The sequence below is a fragment of the Cuculus canorus genome, chromosome 1 (genome assembly GCF_017976375.1).
Source record: "Cuculus canorus isolate bCucCan1 chromosome 1, bCucCan1.pri, whole genome shotgun sequence".
Classification (NCBI taxonomy): Eukaryota; Metazoa; Chordata; class Aves; order Cuculiformes; family Cuculidae; genus Cuculus; species Cuculus canorus.
Genome location: NC_071401.1, coordinates 135447906 through 135470332, shown reverse-complemented (window position 1 = coordinate 135470332; position 22427 = coordinate 135447906). Strand labels below are relative to the sequence as shown.

Sequence of the window (22427 nt, the reverse complement as noted above, 5' to 3'; positions counted from 1 at the left end):
TAGGATTTTTCTGTGGTGGAATGTACAGATATATATATTTATTTTAAGTACATATGTACACTACAAAAAAAAAAGAAACCATTACATTGTTCAGTTTTCTGTGATTTCTTTCTTCCCTCCAATCATCCTAGGACATACAGAACTCTACCCTACCAACTGCTGAATCCTAAGAAGGAGACTGGATTTGTCCAGAGGCTCCAGCACACTGCCTTGTCCTCGCTTCCTGTAAGCCAGATCAGTATATTCAAACTCATGCTGAATTATTTCATATTTCAGCTGTACTTCTAATGCCCCATGAAGATGATAAGTGGAATGGGGTTGAGAGTAAAGACACCAGGCTCAAAGCAGCTTTCACATGCCTAACAGCCAAGAGCAGCAATGCTTCAGAAACTCCAGGCTCCCATGAAGTGAATCACAAGCCTGGTGTTGTCTTTTTTATATTGATAGTGATCCACTGAGGATGTGAGGAGCAAACAGCATGTTCTTCATGAACTCCTAGTAGTGTTGCCAGCATGCAGGAAAAAAAAAAAAAAAAAAAAGTTTGGCTTTGGATGTAATGGTAGCAGAGATCCCTCTCACTCAATGCTCGGCTTTCTTCTAAGGGTTGGTGTTCCTTAGCTGTGGAATCAGAAACTCATACAGGACAGTTTCTCATTCAAAGCTGGAAGTGCTGCTTTTATATTGGACTAGTGAGGAAAATCACTTGTCTGGAGACATTAGTACCAATTTAAGGACTGAGACATATACATCCAACACTTGAGAGTTGGATCAGATGAGCTTTGAAGGTCCCTTCGACCCCAAACCATTCTATGATTCTGACAACTGACTGCCCATAAGCTGTGTTTCAATGTTTCCCACAAATACGCTCCATGACCACAGTAAATGCAAGCATACAACAAAAGACGTTTGAGATAATTTAACATATTTTACAGTCCATGGGGATGAAAGCACATATGTTAAGTTACCCAGACTCAGGCGAGGGGTGATGATGTAGCAAATTGTGGCAATCTGTTTCTTTGATCTCTAACTGAAGACAGACAAGCTGCCCAGGCCCAGAATACTCTAATAGAATTTGACTAGGACTATACTATCTAAAAGCAAATAAGATGTCAGTTTAAGAAACAAAAAAGGAAGAAAAAGGGCAGGTTTATTTTCATTCAAATTACCCACGACTGTATGAGCAAGATTTTTAAAAATAAAAATTTCCCAAGTCCACACATAGGCAACAAAGTCTATCAGGCCATCTGTTTAATGCTGGCTGATGGTGAAATGGAAATGCTTCAGTAAAAAATGCCCTTACTTAAAGTAATAAAAGGATATGTTGAGAATTAAATTATTATAAACCAAAATATTTCTTAGATCAGAATAGTTTTAATCACTATTCTACCAGCTATGCATGATAATGCAATAAATCTAAAATATTCTTACTCGCCTTTAAGGGTAATGGCACAGTAATGAAAGATAATGTGATTTAAATTAATCCTCCTTAATTGCATATTAAAAAAAACTGAATTATTTTGTATTTCTTGTGAACTAAGAGCATATGTACGCACATTTACTCTGATACACCCAACACAGGACAATTTGCTAATCTGCAGTAATCTGACCATGTGACTAAATCATAACTAACAAGCCCTGGGTTAAGTAAGAAATCAAGATTAAATGCTCTCCAATCCCTGGTGTTCTTGCACTGGATGTGCTGGAAAAATGGAAGGATGAGAAAAAATGTGATTCTGTTGCCTGTGAGCAGATGGGAAACAGACAGGACAAGGCTGATGTCCTAGAATCATCCTCCTAGGCATCAACCAGTACAGCAAGACAGTATAGAGTCAATAAGACAGTCACTAAGTCACTAAGACAGAATCTTAGTCAAAAAAACAATGAAAAGGAGAAGTAATACACATGAATGGTATAATTTAGGAGATGTAACTTGATAGAACTCTGTCTTTCCCCCTTCTGCAATTCAAATGATAATTAATTAAGGTAATCTAGATTGTTTATAAGCAGTCAGAACAAATGCAGTCCTTTAAAAGTGGCAAAGGTACCAACAGATCCACAGAATTTGCAAAAAACACTAAAACGTTTCTTCAATGCCAAAGTTTTGCAAAAACTGGGGGTAGATATACAGAAGAAATGTATGCCACCTCACTAATAGCACAAATGAAAATTATATCTCAGGAGGTATGCTAGTGTTATTTAGCTTATAGGTTCAACTGGGAGAAAATCATAGCAGCCCACAGACTATTCTCAATCTAACAGCGGGAATCTGAAATGGGCTTCAAAAATCCATAGCTTTGCACGACTTCAGTAGGTCTAGGTCCAAATTCTGCCCTTTGCCAAACTACTGTCAACGAAAAGTCAAATACTAAAATGAAATAATCTACCTCAGAGTAAAATGAGTGTTAATGAGATTGGAAACTGACACACAGTCTTCTGAAAACATTACTGAGGCAGATTAAAGGACAAGTTCTGCCTTTTCACAGTTAGAGTGACAGGGTTTCTACAGCATGTAGTTCCTTCAGAAGTGAAGCAGGTGTAATAGAGTGAGGATCACAACCATACAATTGTTCATAAAGACAAGTACTCTTCCTCATATCAAAATGTTATTTTCAGAATGAACAACCCAGTGACTAGTAAGAATGTGAGTAACAGAACTTGCCACTATGTGAATAAGTAAATTACTGATAAGTGACTGCTATGTAATGTTCTATCAATCATTGTTACCTGCAAAATCTCAATGATTTTCAATTTGGTGTCCATTACGATCACATCTTCACTCTCTGAGGCGCTGGCTTGCTTGCTTGGGTGAATGTTTGGCTGTATTTCAGGAGCACTGAGGGGAAATATAGATCCTCTGCTCAGCACCATTTGGGTCATCATCTCTCCTACGCCATGGATGGTCCTCATAACATTGTTCCCTATGCATTAAACACAAACACATATGTATTTGCCATCAATAAATCTTACTTGCTAAGCTATATATCGCACATAAACCCATGTCACCAAAACCCTTTACAGTCTTAACTGGCATGTTGAAAAATAAATTTTCAGTTACCGAATTGTTTGGGGACAATTTTGGGGACAATTTTTCCTGATTTTTCAGGAGATTTTTTTCTGACAGGTCAACAGATGGAAAAGATGCCAAAAACTTTCCACAAAGCATTAACCTCTGTTAATATGCTCAAGAAATCATAAAAAGTAGAGAAGAAGGAATCTTTGTAGTCCATGTAATCTCTTTCTTTTTCTGAAGGCACATTATCCACATCCAAGACCACTTCTGCAAAAAGTTTGTTCAACCTGTTTTTAAGAATATTTAATCATTGCATACCCCATGTTATATAGCATCCCATGGCAGGTGATTCCAGTACTGGAGTATGTTTATTACTAGAAAATAGTTTTTGGTATTTCCTTCATATCTACCATTGCTGCAGCTTATGACCTGGCTTTGTAGACGTTGGGAGGAGTTTATTTCAGACGCCTAACCCCACTGACATCTTCTCTATAGCAAGTGGACATAATATGCACGCTTGACAGTAAGGTTGGTTTTAGTACTGCAAAAGCTGGAAGGAGACTATCTAAGTACCTTAGGTGTCACACTAAAAGACAGAAAAGATATGAGTCTGTGCAAGTCTGATCAATCTCTGCATGAGGTCCAAATGACAGGCCACAAAGCAAAGCCAACTGACAAGTAGCCAAAGTTCCAGGAGAATCCTCAACATAAGAAGGATATGGAGCTGTTGGAACGGGTCCAGAGGAGGGCTACAAGGATGATCAGAGGGCTGGAGCACCTCCCATATGAGGACACGCTGAGAGAGTTGAGGTTGTTCGGCCTGGAGAAGAGAAGGCTCTGAGATCTCATAGCAATCTTCCAGTACCTGAGGGGGCTACAGGAAAGCTGAGGAGGAACCGTTTACAAAGGCTTGTAGTGATAGGACTAGGGGCAATGGGTATGAACTGGAGAGGGGAAGATTTAGACTAGACATAAGGAGGAATTTCTTCACTATGACAGGGGTGAAGCACTGGCACAGGTTGCCCAGGGAAGCTGTGGATGCCCCATTCCTGGAGGTGTTCAAGGCCCCACTGGATGGGGCCTTGGGCAGCCTGATCTACTGAAAGGTGTCCCTGCCCATGGCAGGGGTTTGGAACTGGATGATCTTTAAGGTCCCTTCCAACCCAAACTATTCTAGGATTCTATTCTAAGGTTAGGGCTCGAATGCTGTCCTGAAGGTTAAACTGGTATCTGTAACCACAGTGTACTTCATAAGGTATAACTGAGAAAAAAATTAATTTTATGCTCATGTGGCAAAAGACTTTAGTCCAGTTTAGTTTCAGTGGTACCTATCACTGATATCAGTTAGTAAAATCTACCAAGAAATAACCTGTTCCCATGGATTATACTAGTCTGCCTTTATAGTGAATTTTGATATGAAAAGCATCTCAGTGAATCAATGACTATCTTCTAAACGTACAGAGAGGAAAGAATGAGCATATCATGCTACCTACCTACATGAAAGTTTCTTTTCTTGCAAAGCATAGCTCTGAGTGAATGGAGGAAGGAAAGTGAAGTGGTAAGATCTCTTTGCAGAAAAAATGCCAAGACCTAGGCCACACCAAAGGCAAAGAAAAGAATGAGGGAAATGAAGCTTTACTGAGGTAGGCCTGAATAGTTCTTGTATGTCTTTTAGTACACTTTCATCATCATGAACTGACAAGTTTTACTTATACTGAAGAGATCCTCTTCCCAGACAATCTGCTGTAAAAAGCCAAAGCTATATTTTATTTTGTTACCAACATCCTACTGTTATGCCCTTCTTTCTTGAACCTACAGAACTCAAGTACTGCACGCAGGGAGAGAAGATGCCTTTAGCTCTGACTTTAAAGGCAAACACACAAAGAATTTGCTTTTTCAAAGTAAATGAGGCAGATCAGTGTTACATTTTAGGTCCCAGTCTGGTCTGGTGTGCAATCAGTCTGAATTGGTATTTCGAAAACAATACTTCAAGGCTCTACAAAGATGGGGATGGAAACCAAATGTATTTCTGACTTTGCATAATGTTAGGAAAAAAAGCTAGAAGTCAACCTAAGGGCTAAATAATCATACTAGGCAGGCACAGAAAGTTCTCCTAACTGCTTATACTAGCATAAACCAAATAAAATGATCCCAAATATCCTTCTTGCTGCAATAAGAAAATGGTGCATTTTCCTTTCAAATCAAATAAAACAGCTGGAGAATAACATAGTACATAAGTATCTCTCTCTCCCACTCCCTACCTCCTAAATGTGTGCTAAACATTTATTTGCACTGATCATCATTCATTAAATCTGTGTAAAGCTAGATTACTAAGTGGAGGACTTTTAACCCTTAAAATAGTTCAGTTAAACTGGATTTTTTGCATCTTCTTCATCTTCAAACCATTAAATAAGCAATCTCATTCACAGCATCCTATCCATTGTGCTGACTGAAAATCCCATTTGAAAATAAGATCACCTATAGGCTGTGCTGCTGCTTCGGGGCCTGTAATACCCCTGCTCTAAATCTCAGTTGAGAAGTCATCGTCCTCTTGCTTAGAGAGATTTCAAAATCCCTTTCACCACTGTTGTACAGAGGAGAATATAAATGAAGGCACTGCTATTTGGAAAGCTCAGGAATTCCTGAGAAAACAACTTGGGTCAATGTGTTTACCAGCTGATAATTAAACCACATAATTCTAAGACAAGCCCAGAAGATATTCTTCTATAAAACTAGATAAGTGTTCAGTTTGTCCCAAATGAGGCAAAAGAATTCCACTTTACCTTAATAAGTTCCTGCCCACTCTGCAGGACTTCAGTGCAAAGTTAACAAAAGTTATAGTGTCTCTTGGACAAGGAGTCAGATAAATGTCACTGATTGAAGAAAATTACAGGTAACACACATGATGGGTAAAGACACCGATTCTGCCACTAGCATAGTCCTAAACCCCAACCATTGCATTTACTCATTCTCACAAAGGCCCTGTCTCCCTCCCACTGCAGGGTAGAGAGTAATCACTGCTCTCTGCTTAGCAACTTGGGTGGAACTCATGTTCTTGGAGAAAGTAAGCTAGGATTTTGCCTTGGTATATATCCTGTTTATTTGTTCAGCACTGGAATGCTGAACAGGCACTGCAGGGGGTGGCATTCAACAACTTCTGTGACCAAGGAATTAGTCACTTTCTGCATTTCAGGATCACCTCCATAAATGAGGAGAATGCCTTCTACACCTCTAAAACAGTAAGAGGCCTGATATAATGAAAACTGGGAGACTCTTAGCTAATGTGATGATGGAGCCTACAAAAGCATCCAGGAAACAAAATGAAATTACGTGATTGCTGTCCTTTCCCCTTATCTACAGAACACTAGCAGTAAAAGTTGGTACAAATCAGCGAGCAGTAGCTATGAAGCCACTTCCCAAGAGAATCTGTAACAAGGATAAACCCTCTGTCCACAACATCCCTTGACTACTGACCTTCATGTTGCTGATCTAAATAGTTAGAGGCAGAAAACCAAAGGAAGATTAAGGTGGTACTTATCATCATTGCCATTTTCAAATTGTATTTCATTAATTCATAGGAAAATATTTTAGTGAGAGACAAGTCACTTAATCCAGTTTAGTATTTACAGCTGAAGTGGGTAGTGACCCAGTACTGCAGTATTTCTGTCAATAACAGCATTGAGACAAGGTGTCATGGGTAAATCTACCCTGGAAAACTTTTTAACTAAGTGTATGATCCTGACTATTATTTTTAATTAACTCAGAGCAGGCTCAGGGTGAATGTTCCCACAGTGAAAATAATATGGCAACTGGAGCAATTCATCATTCTTTTCAGGAAAGATATTTTGACAACTATGTTTTATAGGGTGCTGATGAAATATAACAACCTCGTGGGAGCAAGCAGCAGACAACCAGCACATTCATGCATGGCAATGGAGCAGCTGATTGGGTCTTAACACTGGGAGGAACTGCTTTATTCTTCAAAAGAAGCCATGAGAATCATTCATGTACATAAAGAGTAGGCATTAGATTCTCTTCCAAAAGATCCCCCAGTAAGCAGCACTCACATTGCTCAGTGTCATCTGTCCAGATTTGGAAGACTAGACCATATTAAGCATAAATTTAAAACTGTCACTCACAAACACCAGGGGCCAGCAGCAGTCTTGCTAGTGAGTTGTTTCTTATTGCCATGCTTTTGTGTTCTCTTGGTTTTAATACAGTTATCTCAGCAGGAAAGGGTATAAGTCTCTGAGGTAAGGCATGGCGAAAGGTTACTGCAGCTTAAAAAGTGACTGACAACATGTCAGCTAAGCCTGCAACAATGCAAGACAAAATACACAGGCTCAATAAAAGCGATTTATGTTCTCAGTACACATGCACACAGTGACTAAAATAACGGAGCTCTGATCTTAGTTACAGCTACAAAGTGTTTCCTGAATACCAGTGCCCAAGGAAAAATTAAATTACTGCCTCAGCTAAACAGAACAGCTAAACTTAAACAGAAGAGGCAGCAAGTAGATTTGAACCTTGATTCCTTTTCAGTGTGCTTTGCCAGAGATAAGTGAAAAGAAGCCTGAGCTATGACTTCATATGGTACTGCCACCCTTAACCTGCTGACCTCCAGCATTTGTTGTCTTCTTTGAGGTCAAGTTATTAACATATATATGACTCAAAGGTGTGGCAGGGAAAGAACAGTCATTGCAATGTTCTAAGGTGGTAGCATGTGCAGCCAACCACTTCTCTCATCAGCAAAACACTACAAAAGTGCTCAGAGTTGTGACTGACCAAGAGAGGAAAAGAACCTCTGCGAATCTTCTTCCATTTTTCCAATTTTCCCTTCCTCTTCCTAATTCTTCCTCTCTGCTCCTTCCTCTGCCAAGAACCTTTCAGTGGACCTATTAGAAACACCTCCTGTTGAATGTATGGTCTCGTAAGGTTAGCCCATGGAAAAGTGAAATCACTGTATGCACAAGTGGTAATTTAAAGGAGCTGCAGATTGACAGGCACTGAAATAAGAGGAAAGAGGAGAATGCTTGTCATGTTTCGAAAAGACAAGTATGCATCTCCTTTTCATTACTTTTTATTACAGTGATCACAACTTCTTAATGAATATCAGTTTCTGTCACAAAACTGTAGCACATAATCTCATATAATTTGGCACGATTGACAACACAGCGGCCTCTCTGAGAAGAAAGACTTCTCAGAGGAGTCAATTATGGGAATAAAATAACAATCACCCAAGTAATCGAAACAGTGGATAATTTGACACTTCATTTTCTACATAAACATATTTTCTTGATAAGTCATTTACTGGTTGCAAAAATTCTAAAATATAAAAGTAAACAACAATCTGCCATGTAATACAGTATGGATGATAAGTGACAAAATACCATATTTGGAAAGAAAAACAACTGCCAAAGGCAGCTGGCAATCCATGTCTTCTCTTCAAATTGGTCCTGGCCAATTGCTATGCGGTGTCCTCAGTTTGCTCTCCAGTACCGATGGCATTTCCGGTATTCCTACAGAGAACTTTGCAGCAGCTGAATGTGAATACATGATGGACAGCCTCAAAGGCTGGCACGTGCCCGTACAGCGAGTAGTCCTCTACCCCACAGACAACCCCAAGACACCAGGGAACTAACCTGCAGCCGTGTTTATTTAAAGATTATTTATATGCACCAGATCTGGTCCCTAGCTGCCACAAAGGGACAGAGTCTGCTCTCACTAACATAACTGTTCAGTTTTCTTCAACATGGATATAGGAAAGATGGATTTCTAGGACTCAGTTTGCGAAACTGCTCAGGCATATTTAGTTCAGTTTCCACAGTGCTCATCTCACTACTCAGAAATTTAAAAAGTGACTATATTTTCAAAAGGATTTTAACACCCAACAGCTCTCAGCAGGGACTGCAAAAGTTGGACACTTAATGTTTCTTGAAAATAAGTACCTAAATAAGAGCTAACATATGATGGGTTCTTCAAGAAATATGGTACTTAATGACCAGAAAAGACAAACATACATGGATCCACTGTTCCAACAACTTTTATTAACCTCCCCATAAAGAAGCCAAATACATTGTTAAATCTTGATGTCCTGGTTTTGGCTGAAATGGAGTTTGTTTCTTCCCAGTAGGTGCTGTGTTTTGGATTTAGTATGAGAATAATGTTGATAACACATATTGTTTTAGTTGTTACCACTTAATGTTTATAGTCAGCTGGGATAGAGTTAATTTTCTTCCCAGTAGCTGCTCTTTTTTAGACTTACTATGAGTAGAATGTGAAAAATACAGTCATGCATTTTTTTAGACTTTGCTAAGAAATCATGGATTCTTCAGTTTCAGTATACATGTGTGGAGCCAGGACAGCTACCACAAAGTGGCCCACAGAATATTCCACACCATAACATCATGCTCAGTATAAAAATGGGAATTTGGCTGAGTGATGCAGGTTGCACATTTGAGGTTCTGCAATCGGCTGTCACTGTGCTTGCTGAAATCACTGTTCAGGATGGGCTAATCATTGGGCGGTAGGAGTTGTATTTTTATTATAATCACCCTCTAGTCCTTTATTTTTCTATTAAAACTGTCTTTATCCCAACCCATGAGTTCTCATTTTCTTTTCTGATTCTCCTCTGAATGCCACCCAGGGAGTGCACGGCAAGGGGGAGGGAGGGGTTATGCGTTAGAGACCAGCTGCATCCCATGTAGCTGCTGCCTAAGGGCTAAGTTACAACACGTGCTTATATAAAAAGTGGGCCGCTCCTCACATTGTCTCTGTAATTATAAAGTTACAGAGAAACCCTCTGATACCATCATACCTGAGTGTGCTTTTGACTAGGACTGTTGAATGACCTAATGTTTCAACTTCTTCCACATACCCCCTGGAAAACACTTCCCTTCCTATACAGCAGGACACAAGCCAGACAGGATGTGCTAACACAAAAGCCCTCAACTCCTCAAACAAATGCTGAGGCTGAAGGACTGAAATGAATAAGCTTCCCTAGGACCCCACATGTTTTCACATACATCTTTGAAACTACTTATCTTCTAAATTTAGGGATTTTTCACTTCTAGACCAAAGCACTCCCATAGGATATACCAGCTCCAAATAGCAAAGGTACTAAGAGACTCGGAAGCCTCCGAAAGTCATCTTTCCTCAACAAACTCAGAAGAAAGCCCATCCTCAGTTCCTCCTGCTTTCCCCATCATTCCCAAAGGAAGCCCTTCACTAATGTTCAACTGCGGCTTGAATCCCTATGTAAGAAGCAACACCAGGCCCACCAGTATGATGCACTGGCAGCTGAAATAACTAGTTTATTAGAAGTTTTTCCATTCCACTTCCATTATGCATGAGCCTCCTCCCACTTGCCAAAATATTTCACAGGACTGCAAGAATCTTAAGCAACCTTTCCATATCCCTCCCAAGCATCTCAACTGGTGGGAGGAAGGCGCCACCTCTCCCACTCTTGGTCAAGGAAAGTTGCTGCTGAGCCCTAAAGAAGCAAAGATGGCTGAGCTCTACTTAATATCATTTTAAAATTAGGATTTCTGTATCAACTGTTATATCGCACCACCATTCCGCCATCAAAACCCCTATCTTCTCTCCCTCACAGTATGCGACTCATTCAGAGATGAATCAAGGCTTAGCTATGCCTTGTCCAGCAATATGAAGGGGCTGACCTGCCCTTGGTCAGTGTCCACTGCCTTCAACACTAACAATGAAGAAAGACGAAAAGACAACAGCATCAGATGGGTGCACTCAGTGCTCCCTCAGTACCTATAGTCTGAAGCCTATTACCTACCACTACCACCCAGAGCCCTCCTCCTGCTCCCACGTGACTGATAGTAAGTATTCCTGTTTCCCCACAGACACCAACATACTCAGCCCTTTCCCACCATGCCAACTTCTTTCATGTCAGCCTTTCAGGTCTCCTTCCCCACCCACAACCCAATGAAGTTCCAACGCCTTCTCAGACCTCCTCAGCCACTCTCATTTTTCCTATGTTTCATTAACTTTTACCAACTGTAGCCCTGATGAGGCAAAACTGAATTTCACCAGTGCTCTGGGGAAGCTTTGGGCTGGTTTCCAAGCTCACTGCTACCTTAGAAGATATCTGGCATGTTGCTGAAAGTCCAAAACTTTTGCCACCATCAAAGCCAGTTTTTATCAAAGCTGACCTTGTCCTCAGTGTAAGTGCATTCAACAGATAGCACTTGTAACAAGAAGTCACTTTCCCAATGACTGCTCAAACAGAAGCCTTGACTCCAAACAGCCCTGACTTTGTGGATTTCAGTGAGACCTATACTATTGCTCCACCATAAGTTTCAGTGCTGCCTTAAAGCATGCAACACTGCCAGTCCTTGGGGATCCCCTGGCAGAGAACCGTATGCACAGCAATGCCTAGTTACCAAGGTCTAAATTAAAAACCCAATGGCAGCTTTAGCTCCACATTTCTTTGCCTTTGTTGATTTGGCTACATTGCTTCATGCAATTTAATTTTTCTGCATGAAAATTTATAGCCATTTTTAAGACATATAATAACACCACTTCAATACCTAAAGGAACACATTTTATTTCTAACCCTTTAGAGCTATATATTATTTGCCAGAAGCATTAAGCCTTACAGCTCTGTTTGTGAGAGAGGTATTAATTTTTACAGGCTTTCTACAGAATTTGCTCATAAAGACTGCTGAACCTACCATAAACAGGCCAAGAATCACACTTTATTTCTTCATTAAACCATTTTTCATCGCTCAATAACTAGCTGACCTCAGGTAAGCCTCACAGAAAACCTAATGCATGGCAATAAGGGCAGGAGGTGAAGCCACTTCTACATTTTATACAGCCTTCAGAACGAATGAGGCAAAACAAACAAAGAGACAAAAAAATAAAATCGCCATATGCAATGCACATACATTTGCTATCCACCTCCTGAGTGAACCGGGCCTTGCCAGCCTTCAATTATGTACAGCATATCCACAAGCTCTCTCCTTCTGCATGCACACTCACCACTGCCCACCCATATTTAAGCCCCACCAAACTTCACCTTCTCCTGACATTCTGCAGGTACAGTTTATGTTGCCCGTCCCCCCCCAAATCCCAAAGCAGTGTCAAAAATACGTCTTTCTAGCCATGGACATCAGATGAAGGAAAATATATCAGCATGCTGCCCTTGAAGGTAAAACGCATCATGGGAACCAAGCCTGCTAGCTGAGTTACATCTATGAAATGGATATTGATTCCTAGAAGAACAATGGTCTCTGGAATCACATTAATGCACAGGCCTCATGATGAGGGAAAAGAATAAGGAGGAAAGAAACAGTCCATGCCAGAGTATTCAACTCAGACTGACTCCCCCTTTGGTCTGACAATACTCTGCACTGAACGGCAATTGCTTCACTACAAAGATCTGTGGCTGACACAGCTAACTTTCCTAAGGGTTAAATCTTTTTTTCCTTTTGCAACCCCTTTTTTGTAAACTGCTGGCGTAAATTATTTCTCTAGTCTGCCAGGCAGCCACTGCCTCATTAGCTCTGCTAATCAAAGTATGTCTTGAGAAGATATTTCAAATTGTTAAGCAGACAAAAGAGCAGCTAACAGACATGGACGCAAGGCTGGGAAATTACACAGTCTTTTCTAACAGTCCTGGATGAAACCAGTCCTTCTTGGTCACAGAGGACCCACAGGCACAGTAGAAACGGCAGGTCCAACATTGTTCTCAACATTGTTCTATTAGCAGTCTCATTACTGGTGCTTCTAATCTTTCCTTGCAGGGCTGGCAGAACACTCTACCTATTTTCCTGATCAGTTGAAGCTAAGGGACTAAGTAGATTATGAGGTTATATCAAAGGGGCAGAAGACTAGCCAAGAGTCCCCTGAGACACTGATGTACAAGCACCCCTTTGCAGAGAGATGGTAGCCCACCAGTGCTGAACTCTTCAGAGAAGAGAGAGGGCTTCCCCATTCCAAACCCTGCCAAGACTGAATCCTTTGGGGTATATCACAACAAAGCAGCAAAGCTTGCAGTGTGACACAGGGGTCAAACTTTCCATCGTAACTTTCAAAGAAACGTTCCACAGTCTCAGGACATCTATGGACAGATCTTTAGTCCCTTCAATTTACAGAAAGGATATGCTACCAAGTTAAAGACCCAGACATAACATGAAGGAGCCGGTATATTTAGCTACCAGTTTGAAAAGGCATCTGTTGAGCCGGTCATAAGCAACAAATTTCATGTGAGAACAACAGAGCCAGGAGCAATTGGAGATTACAGGCAGTTTTTAGAACCTATTTTTCAAAGAGATTGAGCATAGCTTTCCATTGTGGAACCAAAGGGAGACAGAAGACTGATGTCAGAGGACACTGTGTCCGGAAAATTGTAGTTATTCATGTAGAGCTCCAGAGGGAAAGACATGCTCTGCAGATAACCTAGGTTTGTCCCACCCGTTTTCAAATTGGTGCCCAGCACTGTGAGTTGCATCCCAAGACATATGCAGCTTAAATTCAAGGATATGTTTCCTTGCATGTCGTTACTCTCATTCCCAAACACTAAGTAAATAGCAGTGAGCTGCATGGTAAACGTGTAGCTTCCCTGCTACTACCACCATGTCGTTTCATCTTTCAGACCTGACATATGCTGTAGCTGCATGGTTTGACTAAAATCACCTATTTGAAAGATCAATCACACCTAAAGAAAGATGTGCATTTTAAATCACAGAGAATAAATAATGAGTATTGGACAAGGCAGATTGCCTCCTGACTCCGGAATAATACAGCGGGATGCATTTATTAGGAAAGCGATGACTTTACCTTTTAATTAAAACTGCAAAAGTTTATATTGTTCTTGAAAGGTACCAGAATGACAACACTACTGATTGAAGTCCTCACTCTCTCCTTAAGAAAAAAATGCCTCTTTAGAATACAGGTTTTGTAAACCCCATATTTTTTAGAATCTAAAAGGGAAAAAGGGAAACAGAAAAAAGCTTCCAATAACCTCAAAAAGACAATTCAAACTTAAGATGCTAAAAAAAGAGTTGTCTGCAACATTTTCAAGGCAATTCACTTTTAGAATACAATCTAGGTAAGAAACGTTTCCAAAAACATAGATCTTTTCTCTTTCCAGGATCCTATTTCACAAATATTTCTAGCCAAATTTCCCCAATCTGTCCTCATCAAACAAAAAACTACATGCATACTAATTTAATTCTGGCTAACGTAACTGACAGTGGCACTTTCTAAAAGAAGTAAGCGTCATTAACAATAATGTAAGCGTCTTTTCAGGATCTTTGCAGAACCAATATAAAGAAACTCATATACAACATCAAGAACTACCTCAGCTGTCAACATAAGTCAAAATTTAACCAAAGGATGGAAAACGACACCTTGAGGTAAAAGGTTAATTAAGTCATCATGCAACATCCACTAAGCCTAAAAATACTTCCTATTTTGCAGATTTGCTTCAACAGTTCAACACTTGTCATACATACTTCCTTACCCAGCAAGTGGTTTTACTGAAACAAGTGGGTCTATTTAAGAAATAAATATTAAACAGGGAAGAAGATTACTGATTGCTCACCATAAATTTGGTTGTTTCCCTTTTGAGGTGCACAGCTCCAGGCAGGCTTCCCACAGCCAAGACCCACCTCATTCTCCCTCTCACCATTAATATATTTCTACGCACTCCTAAATTCCTGACTACAGATTTCATGATGTGGACCATGATGTGTCAAATCAGTAAAAAGCCAAGCTCACCAGTTCCCTACAGCTCAACATTATAGGAATCAGATACTGGAAGCATTTGTAGCTACCAATCTGGAACAAGTAAATGTTAACAATGGAAAGGCAGCCTAACCTATTTCTCCCCAGATTTATTCAGCACTGAGTTTTCCATAGAAATGAATACATTTTAACAAAAAGAAAATGCAAGACCTATTATGTAACATAAATAGATCCTATACAAAACTCTGAACTTCTATAAAGCTGCCACCTTGGACCTATGACAGCTTCAGAGTAGGAAAAACTTGACACTTTCATTTGATCAAATCTCATGAAGTCTCTTGCCCTAGAACCTGAAAATGAATTGCATTTCTAACTAGGCATAATTATTGACAAAATATTGCTGTTAAATATCCATTTAATATTAATCTATGTAAGTTTACAATAACATAGTGATGAAAATTAAAATGTACAGTGCCCAAGCTGGCATTCAGTAGCTCTTTCCTACATTAGTTACAGGATCAGGCCCCTTGTGCTTCATAAAATTTAAAATATTATACGTATTTGTTTAGACCATTAAACCATCAGTTCCAGGCATCATGGCTGGCTTTCAGTGTTTGTCAAAAATGGGTTTTAGAGCTACACCTCAAAGCTCTAAGCTCAAAGTAAGAAATACATGTTCACACTAAATTAAAGCTAATACCTAGATATTTGTGATCATTGACTGTAAAAACAATGCACACCAAAAACCTCACAACTGTTATAATCTCCAAAACTAAAAATTTACTTCTATATATTCATAGTACATACACAACAGTTACAATCTAACCTTTTTTTTTTGTAAAGAACATCAATGTAATGAGTTTTGTGACGCAGGGAAGCTAACTTTCCTTAAGAAAAAAGCTGTGTAAACCTGCACATCCCTAAAGCAATAACATGTTCGAGGGACACGTACCTGCAGTACTCTGCATTCAACAGTATAATATGAATGTCACAAGTATTGGACCTGACAGAGAGGATGCTGTGCAGTCAGACCCTTATCACAGCCTAGAGAGATATGGGAGAGCAGAATACAACCTTCTCCAGAGGCTGGAAGAAGTCACCCTCACCTCTAACTGACTGGAGGGAGGGCTCCCACCATCCTGAACAAGGGTAGGGAACAATCCATCTGTCTTGTTTTTTATGGAAGTTATGAATAAGAAAACACTTTCTGAAATAATCAACAGACCATCCCAATTTTAGAAAACGCCAACACATTTTGAAAGCCATAAAAAAACCAGGCTGAGTTACTTTCTACTGCAATCCTTTTTACTTAATAGCCTAAGAGATCAGTATTCTAAGCTAAAAGAGACAATAAAAAGCCAAGACAGGTAATTGATAAAACAACTAACATGTTCTCAACAACTGACTTTTATAACAGAGAGGATATCTGTGTAAAAGGGGGAGGGGAACCTCTGATGTAGAATCCTATAACTACTATAAAATGGAAAAACAATTTTCTACAGCTTTGTCTGGTGAACATTCCTTACTGTCAGAGTGAGTGCGGGTATCTAGATGAAATTCCTGAGACCAGTTTCTCTGCTAGTCTGGTCACTCCTCAGGATCCCTAGTGGATCCAGACTCCACAGGGCCTAGGCAACATCAGTACTTTTGGGGTCAAAGTTCTTTGGGTAGAAGTGACTGCAGAAGACGCAAAGCAGTATAGAATCAGATAAAAGATAAAAATGTACAAGAACATCATTAAGACACACGATAATCTCATAGACAGGCCTGTTCCAGCAACCCTAATACAGCAAGGTCTCCCTGTCAAACACAGACACTAACACAGTCTCAAGGCAGGACTCACTTATCCTCAGCATCATCTACAGTCCAACAAATGCAGAGGCACAAAACTTCCAGCCCACCACCACCACTCAGACAGAAAATATAAGCACTTTCTGCACCTTAAGCTCAAGCACAAGTTCATGAAGTCAGAAAAGAGTGGACACAGAAGCAGCCATCTATCTACACTACAGCACCAGACAGCAAATCCCCTGATGTGAGTTCTTTCTAGCTTAGCATGAACACATTGTATCTCAGCTATGGCTAAGGGATTCCTAGCGAGGAAGAGAGCACATAAGCAGATCAAGGGGTCTGTGTGTGTAAACCTCATTCAAACCTTCTCATTATCTTATAGCAAAGACACATTCATAATGTGGGTGCAAGACAACCACAGGACTGACTTTAAAGGACTGCTACCTGACAAAGCTTTTAAAATAAAACAGAACGGAAAGGAAAATAAGAATGGAGCCAAATACTCAGCTGGTACAAACTCTCACAGCCTCAGGAACTAGTGTAATTTATGCTGGCCAAACTTCTGCCCCTATAGTGTTATTCATTCTTCAGCACTAGACTTCCACATGAAACAAAATTAGGCAGAAGTTAGAAACAGTTGACATTTCAGCTACATCAGTTGTCTCCCAAACGTCAGCAACTACTGTACCTGGTGCTTTCTTCTTGAATTCCCTCTATAATCTTCATCTGCAGCTAAAGTTAATGCTGATTTGGTGTTGTACAGTTTTTCTTAAAGAAAAGTACTCCCTTGTTTTGCTTGAGTCATATGTTTTCCAGACATGAAATATGTTTTTCAGGCATGAGGCACCAGAAGCTTGCTGCTCAAAAAGAGAAAATAGAAGCTACAGAACTGCTTAAAATGCTTCCAAATTATGCATCCTTGTGACACATGCATATTCATTGCCATAGCCATTTGCCCATGGATAGGAAAATACACACCTCCAGAAGAGGAAGGAGGAATCCCAAGATGCTTGGACATAGCAATTCAACAGACTGAGATAGCAAAAAACCTATAGCCATACAGTTAGCAGGAAAAGCTTGGGGGGGAAACCAACTCACAGATCATTTCCAAAGAACATCAGTTGATTGACACACTGGTCCACTGTTTAAAAGATAAACATCCACAGAGACAACTACAACCAAGAAAGAAGTTTAAAGAATCCGTATAAGGGCTCACAAAAATTCCATCTTTGTTCCACACCTTATTTGCTGAAAGAATGTGAGACAAGAAGAGATGTGTGACAAAAATTTCCAACAAGACTCCAGTCAATGGTTGAGTGTTACTAACAAGGCTACCGAGCTTCCATTTTCAGGGTGCTGATATTTTCTGCATATCTTCATACTCATTTATTTCAGAGTAAATTCATTGATTTGCATGGAATTGCTATGGAAATCAGCAAAACTGAGAGCAGGTCTGTTTGCACTTAAAGGGTGGTTCTTCCCTCTCCTATGCAGCCTGAAAGGAAAACCTTTAACAGAAATAAAAGGGAACTAAGGATGAGATTTCATGGGTAATGAAGGTGAGGAGAAACATTGAATGAGATGAATAAGCAGGATTAAAGATTTGAGCAGAGAAGGAACTGAGTGGAAGAACCACATCTGCATGTTCCATCTTGCCAATATGCCAAGATTGTATCTGGAGTCAAACTGTGTCCAGAGACATTTAAGAAGAGAGTCTGCAATGCAGTATTTTAGGGATGAAAAACAAAAACGTAATTCCAAGTTTCTGAATATACAGTCTTCCTCTAGTGCTGTAGAGGGACTGCAGCCAGCTCTAACATGCCTTAGTGTGCACAGCATTGCAGGGAAGACTTTCAGGGACTTTCAGTAAAGTGTACTGGCAGTGAGGGAGGAAAGATCAGCAGAACCAAGCATAAGACTTCTTTGGCTCAGGGATTACAATGACAGTCTACGCTTCTACAAAGCATGTGAATATCAAAGAAGAAAAAAGGTTATGAACGATACCACACTCATGCAAAGCATCTGTAGAAGTGACTGAGCAAAATGATGATTAGGAAAACTCAAGGCTGGGAAAAGGCTTCCCAGGGAAAATGCAAAATAATTGTTGTTTCAAACAAGACAGTTCATCCTTTTCAGTGCTGTGGCCCAGATGACAGTGCAACAACACTTACACCAGCCACATTTAAAAACGGAATTTGCCATCAGCCAGTATCCTGGACCCTTAGTTCACATGACTATCATACCTCTCTTCCACATACACACAGAAAAACTAAACTGCTAAGTTTCAACACCTTCCTGACAAGGTCATTCTTCAACTCAGTTTTAAGCCATAGTAGAGAAGGTAGTGGGACATACAGTATTGTGCTGGGGTTGTCAGACATGCACTCTGGTCTGAGTTGAAAAAAGAATATTCTAAACTGACAAACACACGCAGAGGATGGCCTTATCTGGAATTCCATCTGGGCCTTCTGCAGCTGTGGGACCAGTAACATCTTATTCTCCCTTTAAGTGAAATGCTAAGATGACTAGTAAATACTTGTGCCATGCATGAGCCATCATAATCACTACGCACAGACAAATGCTATGTGCACTTGCTTGGTATATTCAGTGCAAGGGACACTGAGACTTAGATCCAAATTTGAAAGTTCAGTTCCAAACGAGCAAAGGAGCAGTAACACCAACACACTAAACAAAAGTCACAAAGGCTGCAGCTCTCTTCAAAAAGCTTCCTTTTTGGCTCACCACCTTAATGTATCCTGCAATACATTCCTGTAGGTGGGTTTACATGGGAATAAAGAACCTTGAAAGATCAATGAGACATTCCATAAATGATTTCCAACCTAAATAATGAATTACACACTGGAATAAAAGTTTTTGCTGCTTCTCTCACCTCCATCTTGAAACTTGCTCAGCCTTTCGAAGTATGATGATATAGGAACTTGAACAATATCTAGAATTGCCAGCAGTGTCCGAGTCAGTCTGAGAAGCTCACTAAAACTATAAAAGCCAAAGTATATGAGGTTTCGAGCCAGATGTACCACCTATAAGAAAAAGAAATTCAACATGAAGGAAGCATCATCAACATTTGTGGTATTTGGCTGTGCAATACGGTTGCATTTCACACAGCAGCTTTCACAGAGATGCAGATCTAGAGTGCATTCAAATTACTACAAGTCTTTCCACTGATTTAAATGGGCCTTGGACTGAGGCCAGTGACATCAAATGTTTCTCTGAGTTAGACAACACAGTTGGTCAGTCAAATTACAACACAGAGCAAAACTAACATGAGATTTAGGAAGGCTTCAAAGGACACAATTGCATCTGGAAAAATAAATAAATTCAAGAAAAAGACTCAAGGAAGTTGTTTAAAGAGGCAGCAGCTGTGGGTAAGATGGAAATCAAAATAAGAGTAAAATGATTGTAGTTTGAATGGAAATTATTTCAGATGACAAGAGGCATAAGCAACAAAGCTTGGGAGGTAGGCTGGAGGAAGAACTATAAAAGCTGCAAGCACTTCCCTTTTATTCAATGTTATTTTAATCTAGAATATTTAGGCCTATCTAAAGTTTCTGTCAGAAAATTCAAACAATATTTAAAACACAGGATTATGTTTTTCAGAGTATTTCCTTCAGTGCCATATCTTAGACAAAGACTGGCTCTTACTTACTTCGAAGAATCCTTGCACACTAATTCACTAATGTGGAGAGAAAGGGCTTAAGATCTACAGGCATATCCCTCTCCCTGTCACTGAAAAGCTATCACCTTAAGAAAAGGAAAGAAAAACACAGCTGTTTGACAACAGATAGTAATATTGGTTTCTGTAGTAACAGTCATTACCAAGAACACTGGAATTAGGATCTGGTGCTTCATTAGGACATTTTACATTAACATTTATTCTGCAACTACCTTTATTTTGAAAGAACTGAAGTAAACTTATCAGAAATTAGGAGGAATACTGTAAGAAGGACACAGATAGCCAAGCAGTACCTCAAATGTAAGTTTATTTTTCTCTTTGTCTCCAAAAGGAAAAGGCTGATTTACAACTTCTTTCAAGTACTCTTCTACAAACTCCATCGTTAGTGCAAACTTCCTCTTCATCTCATTCCTCGAAGAGTCTGTGAAAGAATCATACCTACAACACAAGGCATAGAGGGAAGGAAAATGAAACACCTCTAACATCAGGACCAGCCGTCACTAAACTAAAAAACAAACCAATCACGATGCTATGAAATTACTGTCAGTTCTCTGTAAGGAGAAGGGGTAGAGGTGAGCTGATAAATACACAAAGAGGATGCACACACCTTCCCTCTGACACTACCAGGGCTACAGTGAACAGAAATAACGGAGATATGAAAACACTACAGTTCTGACAGATAGCACTCAGATCTTGCTGTGGCACTTCAGTCACTATGTCTTAGCTGTCCTCTCTGCCCATCAGTCAGAGTTTACTATTTCCACAAGCAAGACAGCAGATCAAGAAAGCAGCTTGCGATAGTGAGCTTCCTTCTCTGCACCACCAATCAGGACTGACGTGTCAAAACACTCCTCCATCTCACAAACGGAAACAATACTGTCTGCTGCACTGCTATACTTTTTCCTCTGTTCCTTCAGCGAGATACTCCCTGTCTGAGTTTAGCTCAGTGGCGCTGCTCCATCAAGTAAATTAAGCCAGAGAGCGTTCCCACTGAAGTCAATGGGCCCCTCTCCCACACTTAAATCTAACACATGCCTAAGTACTTTCCTGGATGGAGGCCAAAGCCTCTCTGAACTGTTTCTGGGGCAATAGCTGCACTTAAGTATAACTTCTGGCCATCCAACTATGGCTTTCAGTTGAGTTTGAAATGTAAAACTGAGTTCCAGCCTAGCAAACCTGTAATGTTAGACACAATTTGATTACTCCAAGTTCAGTTGATCTGAGGAAAGGCAACTCCATTTTTCCCCAGCCTGATCCCTTTAAGAACACAGGGAACAATGAAATTGAAATGTTGCCATGTAAAGATACCCATGGAAGTTTCCAAAAGTAAAAATAATTGATAGTTCTGTGGTCTGCAACAAAATACTTTTTCACATATGTATTGCTCTGAGACTAACTCCTACAAAATGCTTTTGTCCTGTGGTTTGAAACACTTTCAACTCACTCATGAATTGTGATCTTAGTAGGAATTTCAGTCCACAGTCTGGCATATCTAACAGGTACCACAGTTTCCTGAGGATCTCTGTCCACGTGCATATGTAGCATCAGCCGACAAAAAGAAGCACGGAGGTCATAAGGGAGGCTTTCATCAGACATACATCGTAGGATCAAGTCTACCGACAGCTGTGCAGAAATCTGGTTAATGGCAAGATATTGGCGGTCCAGGCACATTCTTGCAAAGAGGTTCAGTTGGTACCTTTAAAAAAGGTAATAACATAAAGTATTCAAAGAATCAGTTGGAAATAAAACAATACAACTCAGAACCTCATTTTATAAGCCTCATATCAGTCTTTCTGATATAAATCCTAAAAAATAACAGGAGTGACTTTCTAATCAAGGGATCAGCTAGCCATTAAAAATGCTAACATCAGGCTCCAGTCCCTATGACTTCAATGGATGGCTGAATCATTTGGACTATTTGTTTTCAATCAGTGTAAGACACCATTTCATGATCCCATTTCCCCTCTAATTCTCAGGACTCTCCTTCCTCAGAGCATGCCTCATTTCCAGAGCAGCACAACTTAAAAATTAAGCCAAACAAATAACAGGTGAGAGACAAAATGATACAGAAGCTTAAAAGAGCTGTCATGTGCAAAGGAAAGTTCAGATTTGTCTGGAACAGACAACAGAGATCATAATGCTTCCTAGAGGAGAAAGCTGAAAAAAACTTTTAATCTCAGTTTTTGTCATGACACGGTTTCCTTTCTTGATATT

At 39.9% G+C, this 22427-nt stretch overlaps 1 protein-coding gene across 1 annotated transcript in view; it reads right to left on the bottom strand.

Moving 5' to 3' along the window:
* Positions 1-22427, bottom strand: part of ITPR2 (inositol 1,4,5-trisphosphate receptor type 2) — a 265394-nt gene that overhangs the window by 157953 nt on the left and 85014 nt on the right. Inside the window, exons 19-22 of the mRNA XM_054072496.1 lie at positions 21658-21909; positions 20507-20651; positions 19410-19560; positions 2725-2918 (exon numbers count right to left, since the gene is read on the bottom strand). Coding sequence (XP_053928471.1) covers positions 2725-2918; positions 19410-19560; positions 20507-20651; positions 21658-21909 — 742 coding nt within the window. The remainder of the gene's footprint in view (positions 1-2724; positions 2919-19409; positions 19561-20506; positions 20652-21657; positions 21910-22427) is intronic.